At 41.4% G+C, this 10,577-nt stretch overlaps 1 protein-coding gene across 3 annotated transcripts in view; it reads right to left on the reverse strand.

Moving 5' to 3' along the window:
- Positions 1-718: 718 nt before the first annotated feature.
- PDE5A (phosphodiesterase 5A) overlaps positions 719-10,577 on the reverse strand; it is a 123,638-nt gene continuing 113,779 nt past the window's right edge. For all 3 annotated transcript variants that reach the window (XM_019522037.1, XM_019522035.1, XM_019522038.1), the window contains exons 19-21: positions 9,159-9,233; positions 8,139-8,222; positions 719-2,744 (exon numbers count right to left, since the gene is read on the reverse strand). In XM_019522037.1, the coding sequence (XP_019377582.1) occupies positions 2,607-2,744; positions 8,139-8,222; positions 9,159-9,233 (297 nt within the window). In that variant the 3' untranslated portion in view covers positions 719-2,606. The remainder of the gene's footprint in view (positions 2,745-8,138; positions 8,223-9,158; positions 9,234-10,577) is intronic.

Genomic DNA, 10,577 nt, shown 5'->3' on the forward strand with positions numbered 1-10,577 from the left:
TACATACAATATAGCAAATAAGATATATAATATTGGGGATCATACTGTAAATTATATATCGCTAAAAGGAAATATCACGATAGTTGATTTGTTATGTGATCATCACCAATGAAGCATTGGTCTTAACCACACCAGCAATTATAAACCTGTATAGATTTTGTCCTTTCAGACACAGACACACATTCCCACAGCCACGTGCGTAAACTCTTATCAACTGGCATAGATAAGAAAATAATTCTACTTCAATACATGAAGTGTCCAAGTTTTTCCTATGGTAAAAATGAAAATATGAGGATCCTGAGCTAGTCTTAGCTATTTATCAAAGGAGTAACTGCTAAATTTTTAAGGGCAACTACTATATTTATGCCTATTAAGTATACCACACACGCACAGTATTATGTATGCATATAAACTTATGCATAGTATACTGCAAAACATAATACCCCAAGAATTTTTAATAATTAAGTTATATAACAAGGTTTTTAAAAACTTGAATGGCAAATGGTTAAGTATTTTTTCAAAGAAATGTCTCCAAATTTGGGTATAATAATAAATTACTGAATTATTAGGGATCAGTGGCTTCTAATTTGAGTTAGCTAAAATGTCGCCAAATACAAGGATTCACATTCCTTTATTTCTAGTATAAAACTTAACACTTTGGAAGATTCTGAAATGTTTAGTTAACATTTCTTTGTTATTCATGATTTTTAAGTGCCTCTGAGTTTTATTTGGGATCAGAAACAAGATAGCTGACAAGCAGGTCCTCCCCAACAGGTATTCCAGACCAGATGGCACTAGAAATAATAATATAATCAGATGACACCAGAAATCTCGTGAGAAAAAAATGTCTTGCAAGGTTTTCAACTACAATTTGTGGATTAACCTGTTCAGAAACTGTTTTTCAAATAAGTTTCTGACCTTTTGAATGTGAAGTCAAACTAAAAGTAGGCCTTTACACAAACCAGTCTTGGTTGCCACTACACCTGGTATAAATTAAAATATATATATATTACAGATATGCAAATCATTATAAACAACATTTGTGTGCATCTTTATACATCCATATCACTAACTTATGACTACCAATTCCAGCTTTTAAAACTGTGACATTCATCTTTTTGTGGCATCACATGGTAAATGTGCTGCCTTTTTTGGATGTCTTATCCCTATGCTTTCTTTAATAAATGTCTAGTGACTTATTCAAAAGAATTATGCATTATCTCCTCTATTGAAGAATACTGGTTTCCTCTATATCTGATGCATATCCACTGGCTCTCTTTCCCTTTTCTGAATGTTTATGCCTCATATATAAAGTCTAAGTCCCTGCAGTATTCTCAACTGTTTTGCTTTCAGTCTTTTCCCATATTGCTTTAAGACTCTGTGGTTAAAAATTGTTGCTAGTAGAATGAGTGCTGAAAACTTTTTTTTTTTTTTTTAAATAAAAATACTTTAGTTCCCAATATTAATGCAAAAACTTTCTACGATCTCAAGCAATTCTTGAGTTGGTCATGGTCATTTCTTAGATTCTCAATCTGGTGAATCAGACTGTTGACACAAATCTCCAGACACATTCTCTCTCTGGATCAGATTCTTGAATAAGTACAGTTTTCATCATTTGCTTTAACAAACACATTTGCTTATGCTTTTCCTTCTCGTGCTTCAGTCTATTGGTCATGATATTAAATAGATCTTTAGAACAAAGATAACACTAGCATACCATCAAAAGGAATCTTATTGAGTTCAGCTTTCCTGTGTTTCCTGTATGTTTTATCTGAAATGTTCTTCCCAGACAGCCAATGACCTATGTTGTTGCATTTTGCCATTTCCTTGTCTATTAAGCAGCTTATACTAGCTCTAAGCAAATGTCAGAACAGTTTCATTGCAAATCTCAGTTTAGGTCCTTTATGCCTACTGATTCACAGGATTGCTTTAAAATTCCTCAAAAAGGAAAGAGTGAAGGGATAACACATCCTTGTAACAGGAAACACCTGATATAATGCATCACACAAGTTCCTGTGCTTTGTCACTTTGGGCACAATTCTGCATCTCCAGGTAGGTGAAGCTCTCATTGACTTCAATAGAAGCTCTGTCAGTAAAACAAGTATTAGATTCAGCCATTAATGCAAACCTCAATCACCAAGATCCTTCTTGCCTCCTGGCAACTTGCGGGAGAGCAGACAACATCGCTCACTACTTACATATGAGGATGCAACAAAAAAATAAGGAGAAGCAAAGTGCTGAATATGGTATGTTTTAAGGTACTGGCCAGTCACAAACACTAAACATCTATATATACATCTGTAAAGCTGAAAGCCCTCCAACCAAGTCCAGTATCAGCAACTTGTACCTCTGTGTAGAACTGGGTAGAATAAACTACCTACAAATCTATTGTTTCACCTCATGCAAATAAAATATAAGAAGATATAATCATTATAGAACACTGACATAAAAGTGATCATGCTATGCTTTTAGAGGCTGTGGAAAAAATAATACAGCAGTGGTAAAGCATACACAAAATCCACACACAGTGTCTAGCAAAATGCAGTATTCCCAAATTATTGTATCTTTATAGTAAACTTAAAACATGTGCTTGCTAACCCAGCAACTCAGTTCCGTTTGGATTGATTACTTTCTCCATTAATCAGATTCTTCTCCTGCTGTTCTGCTAAGGATTGCCATTTCTGTCTGTTCTTTCTACAGCCATCCAATAAAGGGTAACAGGCCTCGGATACGTGAGTCATGGCCTAAAAGAAATGGAAAATTGCTTGAAAACTGTTTGTTTTTTTAAAAGCTCTCTTCCACTCAAAATCAAACACAAACACAGTTACTTGGTTTTGCAAAACATACTATATTTGAGGTCTTGAAGGGCATTTCTACACGTACCTTTTTGTCCTGTAATGCACTGGCGAGCCGGTGGGTTGGAGCAGACTCGATTAATCGATTCTGCTCCACGTGCAAGCTGACGTGCACTGTGCTGCGCCGTGTGCAGTTGTATAAGCAGTGAAATGTGCATGAGCATGCAGAAAATGGTGGTGTGCTTTTGAACTAAACAGACCTTGAATGTCATGCATTCAAGAGTGCAGCACCACCATTTTCTCAGCACTGACACATATTTTGCCACTTATACAACATGTGCCACGATGCCAGGTGCTTTTAAAAGCGCCCAGCACTGAGGTGTAAGCATGTGTACAAATGCCCGAAGATCTTAGGTCTTGAGATTTCTTATTCTGCTGGAGACCAGGCAAGAGTGACCTGCCATATTTGGGTGAAACAGAAAACACATTTTGGAGAAAACTGGATTCCCATCCTCTGGCATAGACTAGAATGCTTAAATATATACATGTATGTGTTAAGAAGTTTCTACTGAAAAAAATAGTGACATTTGCAAACAAATCCATGGGTATTTCTGTGATATTCCCTTTCTTATTTCCCAACCACATCTGACGGGGAGACATCTTTAGGCTGTAAAAGGCTTAGTTCTGAAGCATTATTTCATCTGAATACTCCAATTAGCTTGTAATTCAGTGGCACTAAATCCCATGTATAAGGACCTTGCAGCTGAGCTGAATGTCCCTTAGAAGTTTTAGTGAATGCCTGCACAATCACATGAAGCAAATCCTGGCCATACCGAAGTCAGTACATATAGAGTGAAACCAGTCAGAATTTTACTCTATGAATTTCATTTGCATTCAAACAACTGGCTTCAGTGCAATTCTTGATTTATACCATGGTGAGATAAGAATCAGGCTCTTATGCACAACTTATTGGAGCTTTCCTAGAAAAAACATGACAGAAAAGAACGTCAACTGGTCCAAACTCCTAGTTAAGGCAGGATCATCTCTGTCTAAGCTTTCCTAGACAAATTTTTGTCTAACCTGAATTTCAAAACTTTCAGTGATAGAAATTCCAGTCTCTCTAGATAATCCTCCCCAGTTAGAAAGTTCTTTCTAATATCCAACTTAAATCTCCTTTGTTGAAATTTAAGCACATTAACACTTGTTCATTTTCTAGGGGACAAAGAGAACAGTTGATCACCAACTTCTATATATCAATGTGCTATGTATTTCTAAACTTTTCTCAAATCCACTTCCGTCTTCTTCTCCAGGGTAAATAATCCCAGTTTTTCAACTTTTCCTCATGTGATACTTGTCAAACCTCTGATCATATTTATCACTGGATTCTTTCCAGTTTGTCTATATCTTTCTTTAAGTGTAATGCCCTAAATAGGACACTGTACTCCAGGTGGGACCTCACCAGTGCTGAATAGAGTGGAAGAATCAGTTCCCATGACCTCCATACAACAACCCCGTTAATATCATATTTACTCAAATCCAAGATGAGCCGCCTCCCACATGTAACATGGGGGGGAAAAGCCCTTTGTATTGAATTCAAGTTGCGGGCAGGGGGGAGCAGCTACTGTGAATCCACTTCTTGTCCTGACCCAGGGTTGAAGTCAAAACCACTACCTCTATCCTCCCTGTCATCTCTCTACACCTCTTATGCTCCAGCTCCAGCCTGGGGAGTGGAGCACGTAGTTGCTCTAGCGCCACCTTGGCCAGGCAGAAGCTGAGTCTGAGTCTGGAGCTGCAGGGGCAGCAGTCAGGCCACTTGACTGCCCTGCTGTCCCTCCCTCCCCTACCCCCCACACTGTCTTCCCTCCTGCCACTGCTTGCCTTGCTGCAGTGGTGGGGAGCATGAATTGAAGACAACCCTCCAATAATTAGAATCTATACATGGAAAAATTATAACAAATTGATGTATTTTCCTTGTATATGTAACCCTATATAATTTTATTTCTGGGGGGTCATCTTAAATTAAGAGTCATCTGAGATCTGGGTAAACACCCAGTATGCTATTAAGTATATTCAGCACACCATATTCAGCCTGTGGTCCATTATAACCCCCACGTATTTTTCTGTAGCACTGCAGCCCAGCTAGTTACTAATTTTGTGTTTGTATATTTGGCTGTTATATCCTAACTGCAATACTTTACTCTTGTCCTTACTGAATTTCATAATGTTTATTTCAGACTACCCCCCCACCCCCCAATTTACCAAGGTCTGTTTGAATCTCAATTCTAGCCTCTAAAACAGTGGGGGTCACAAATTAGCTCCATATCCTTCCAGAGTGCCACTCTAATCCTCTTCCCCTGCCTGATCTGCTGCTCTGCTTTCTGCTCCCTGACCTGTGCTCCCAGCCCAATGTGCTACTGTTTGCTGCTTCCTGCCCTATCTGCCATGGTGTTGTCTGTCTTGTCCCTTGTCTGCTGCATGCCACACAGAGGCTGTCAGTACCACCTGTTGCACATGTGCCAGCCCTGCTCTAAAATATCTCTACCCTAGCAAAGGGTATCATTAAGATCCAGAACAGTACCAGATCCAGGACCAACCCATGGGGTTCCTGCTTGATACCTCCTCCAGTTAGACACTGAGCCACTGATGGCTGCCCTCTGGGTATAATTATCCAACAGGTTCTGTATCCATATTATAGTAGTTTCAGTGACATAGTTTTTCCTTAGCTTGCTTTTGAGACCATTACTGCATACTATGATAACCCTTGCTGAAGTTCAGGCACATCATATTGAGTGTACCACCTCCAGGCTCTGTCACTGAGACTTTAGCAACAGGCCCCACCCTTAGATTCCTGGTCTCTCTGGGAGCCCCAAAGGTTGAGTGAAATAGATCCATAGGCTGGCTTAAGGCCTGCAGGCTGTACATTTGAGACCCCTGCTCTCAATGCTTAGAAAAAAGTTCCTAGATGATATGCTCCATTACCTTTCTTCATGTCAAAATTGGACTGATTGCTCTGTAATTACCTGCATCAACTTTGTTCCCTTTTTTCAAAGATGAACATGACATTTTCCCTTTTCATCTCCTGGAACTTCAAACAATGTCCAGGAGTTCTTGAAGAAAACAGTCAATGGCTCTGCAATTCCCTTGGCCAATTCCTTGAGTACTCAGGGATGAATCTGAGCCAGCCCTGCGGACTTGAAAACACCTAGCTTCTCCAAGTTCTCTCTGACGTGTTCTTTTGTTCCTCTAGACCAGGGGTAGGCAACATTTTTTGGATGAAGTACTGAAAAAACCACAATGTCTACCTTGGAAGTGCCAGAGTGCTGACATACTGGAGCCCAGAGCAGCTGTTTGCAGCCTCCTGGCTGCACCAGTCTGCTTGCAGCAGGGCTTGCAGCCTCCCAGCTGCCTGCTGGGAGCAGCCTGGGCTCCGCAGCTGGCAGCAGCTGCTTACAGCCTGGCCTGGCGGTGGTGTGCTGAGCAAAATGGCCTTGCGTGCCATGCTCGGCATGTGTGCTGGGGGTTGCTGACCCCTGCTCTAGACTGACTATTCTGCCTCCCTTGTCTTAACTGTGCTTATCACCATACAGTTGACTTTTCTGCAGCGACTAAAGTAAACAAGATATTAAAAACTTTAGTCTTCTCCACCGTGTCCATTTGTTAACTTCCCCTCCCTATTCAGACCTTCATGGATGCAAGGAGCTCAGGTGTCCTTCTGCAGCATGTAGGCACACTCCTAGAGGTGAGATGGAAGTTTGTGAAGCACCCACTTAGTGGGAAGGCTGAAGTTACAGCTGAGATCACTGGCTATTTTTACAGCATTAGAACAGTAAGAGTATGCTGGTTTCTTGCTCATTTTCCAAGTGCCCTTTTATGAAATAATTTGTATTTGATACTTATTAAAGTATCCATATAAGCAGGTGGAGTTCACAGCTGCTCCATACTGAATAAACACACACTTGATCTGCTCCATACTGAGCTCTAATCTACAATTTGCCCGTACTATTAAACCTAAACAGCAACAAGACATACATTGCAGCCTAAGCTTTCTCCTTAGTGGGGCTGCTCTTTGCATTTCCCTGCAGCACCCTGGTATGTAATGCTCTTTGTCCTATACTCTGTCAAATATGGGGACACCTACCCTGAACACATATGCATGGTCCTGCATTCCTGTATGGACCAGCAGCTGCCACTCTACTCCAGACTGTTTTAATATCTAGTCAATGAGCTTATGGTCTCAGCTATGCTTCTCAGGCATAGCTTTGAGCTGCACAGCCCCACTGGAAGCTCAAAACAGCTTCCTGTGAAAGCACAAGGAGCCCCTGGGGGTGCATCCTCCTTCTAAAGGGTGCGGTGCGGGCTCCACTCCAAGTGCTCCCCACAGTGCCTGAGGAAATGGCTCTGCATACTTGCTGGGGGTTACTGCCACGTGGCAGGAGTGCACCTTGTGCTCAGGAGGACACAAGGCATGGGCTTTTGCTCTACTGTGAAGCAGGAGCACAGAGAGGAAGTTTTTCTGCCTCCTTTGTACTTCTGCACAATCATGCAGGGGCTGGGCACAATCTAATCCAGTGTCCTTCAATAGCTAGCTGACAGGAGAGCCAGTGCTCCTCTGTGAGATTCATAATGGAAAGTTTCCCTAGAATTCTTCTCTGAGTAAGTATTCCTCCTCCTCCTCAGAAATTCAGTCTTTAGAGTTGTGAACTCTGAATCTCTTTGATCCATAATGGCTCTGGTTAAATAACAGGTCTTTGGCAGGGAACCTGCAGTCCCCTACAGCAGCCTGCCTTCCCTTAAAAGGAACTGTCTGGGAACCCCCTCCTCCCAAATACCATTCCTGAGCTGTTTCCATAGCACAAAAGTGGAGGCTGCAAGACTACTGCTGACTGTCCTATTTAGCTTGTTCATTTGCCCTAAGGGGTTCAGAGACAGCACAACAATCCTGCTGTGAAGAGTGGGGCGGGGGAGGATGACTGTCCATTTTATAAATAAAAAGGCATAGAGATATGTTGCAACTTGCTCAGAAGTACACAGCAACTCACTGGCACAGCCAGGCATATGACCCAGTGATCTGCCTCCCATTTCCCAGGTGCATTCTCCAGAATACACTGCCTGCCCCCTACCTGTTTTTGCAATGATTAACACAAACCACCTCAATATGAGCAATTTGTGATGAACACACAGTCATTTTTCTTGAATGAATACTGAACTCATAAAACAAACTGTCTTATGTTATTATGCTACTGAACCACTTAAGTGCTTCTAACTTTATCTTCTGCCCTTACTGCAGGCTACAGTACTCAGTTCAGGTTCTGATTCAGAAGGGTCCTTTTTCAAACACCTTACCTCATACAGCTGTAAACAAATGGCATCTATGAATCCAACCTGCATGCTAGGGATCTTATTTTTCTTCTCTCTGTTCATTAGATCCTGAAATCATAAAGCAATTCAGTCAGCTTTCATGGAACACATACCAAGTAAATCAGTTCTATAGTAAAATTAATAAAAAAAGAAAATCCATGGGTCAGGTTGGCACTATCCAATCCAGCAGCACTTCAAAAAACCCCAGGAAGCTCAGCACAGAAATGTAGAACCACATTATGTTACAACATAGGAGCTTGCTTGGATGACCAGCCTCAGGAAACCTTTTTCCTCTGAGGCCAGAGAGTTGGTAGAGTTGGAAAATCTACTTGTTCGGGGTGGGATACAGGTTGTACTGTTCTTTAAGACTTCCCTTCCTGGACAATTACCATATTTTCTTGCATACAGCACACAACTCCTACCCCAAGTAATCCCCCACAAAAGCTGTTTTGTGTGTTAACCAGGGAAGCTGATTTTTTACCTAAGATAGGACAATTTTGCTGTCTGTTAGGGCTTTTCCTGTTTCACAGCTCTTTAAATTCTCTTCAAGATCACAGGTCCATGACTGCCATGGAGACCAGTTTTTAGCAGCTGCTAGGGTTATATTTAAGCAGGAAAAAGATGGTGGATCATCTCAAGATTAGGCTCTGTCCCTGCAGCCATAACTCTGGAAAAATATTTCTTCATAATGCCTTTCAAAAATAAGGCTTGTAGTATACTGGGAGAGGGGAGACGAGAGGTCAGGGGGACACATGTATGCAAGAAAATACAGTAGTTTAGCAGCAGTGTCAGTTACGTTTGAGAAATATATGTTCTTTGTGTCAGTAGCCTAAAGGACAGATGCAGGTATTTGGGAACCTAGCCATTAGTTGTCAAAATGGTGAGAAAGGAGCTGGGTCTATAGATCATAGACTTGCTACTGGGGGGCAATAATATTTAAAAAGAAAGAAAGGAAGGCCCCATTGACAGCAACTACCTTGAAAGTGGGTGTGCTCTCTTACTTACTGTTGGCTCTATGTTGAGTTCCTTTCTTTCCTTGTCTCCTTGGTCAAAAAATTCAGTAGCTACAAGCTCAGCTATCTGCAAAAAAGCGACATACCACATCTGTGAGTTGCAAAAGCCCTGGTGATATATTCTCTGTGCAGAGCCAAAACAGAAAACTTAATTGCAGGACATCTGCCCTTAATGACAAAAGAATGAAGTCCTAAACTTGATAGGCTAATGAGATATCCTGAACTGACTTCTCAAGGGGCCTATCTGTGAAATCTTTAGTACTGAACCATGTTCTCTAAATCTGCTCAGCCAAGTAGTGAAATGGCAAATGCAACATTTTGCTTGGATTAAATTATTTTACAAAACTAGGTCTATTTTAATCAAACACTAATATTTTACTATAAGGAGATGTAACTGAAACAAGTGGCATTTGTTGGACATTAGTTCTGAAACACTGGGCTTAGTAGTAAATAGATTTCAGCCGTGACTGTGAGGAACTTCCAGAGGGCTTGCTCCTCATGTTGTTGCCACTGACTTCAGAGAGGATTCACTGACTACATATCAAGACAGAGTTGGACCTAGCAAGTCCCAGAGGCCAAGAGCAGATACACATTTGCAGTAGTTCAGATTCCACGTGCTTCAGTGCTGTACAGATGTGTGGTTTCCCCTGACCCTTCTCCTGGAGCACTTAAAAATTGCTGTGATGTCATGCAGTAGGCATGACCTCCAGGAAAGAGCTGCAACATGGTTTTCCTTGGTTATCAGCATTGTACATCACTATGCTCGCCACCCTGGATAGGGAGGGAGGGAGCAGGAGGGACAACAAATGAGTGCTCTCTTGTGTACTTAGTGGGTCTTCGACACCTCTAGAGACTGGCTGAGAAGCATACATGGAATTCTGTTTTCCAGCCCTCCCTGGAGATTATGTTAAGGGGGGTGGTGAAGGGGAAATGAAGTGCTGTGGGCCATCAGAAGACAATGGAGCCTTTTCAGGAAGTGCTTCAAAAATGCTCCTCAGTCTTTGCAGGTCATTTTGAAGTGCTTCTTTGACCACACATGCCTGCACATTTGCTGTTTGGAGGGCTTCAAACACACTTGGAATGCTTCAAACAATATGTCTGTCCAAGGCCAGAAGCTCCTCTGAAATTATAATGCTTTGCATTTGTACACACCTTATTGTCCAAAGATTGCTTTATACAGGTTAACAAAGGTAAACCTCACAACCATCCTGAGAGACAAGGATTACTTTACAAATGGGTAAAGTGAATATTAAGAACTATTTTTTTTTTAAATTAGAGGTTACAACTAGAATTTTCAAAAGTGACTAGTGATTTGTGCACTTTGGTTTTTGTGGAGCCCTAATCTCTTCCTTTCAAAAAATAGCAAGTACACACCTTAGGAAATTCAGGTCCATTCCAGCCGAGAACCCCC

Source organism: Gavialis gangeticus, unplaced genomic scaffold, assembly GCF_001723915.1.
Source record: "Gavialis gangeticus isolate Ggan-Ray unplaced genomic scaffold, GavGan_comp1, whole genome shotgun sequence".
Taxonomy (NCBI): domain Eukaryota; kingdom Metazoa; phylum Chordata; order Crocodylia; family Gavialidae; genus Gavialis; species Gavialis gangeticus.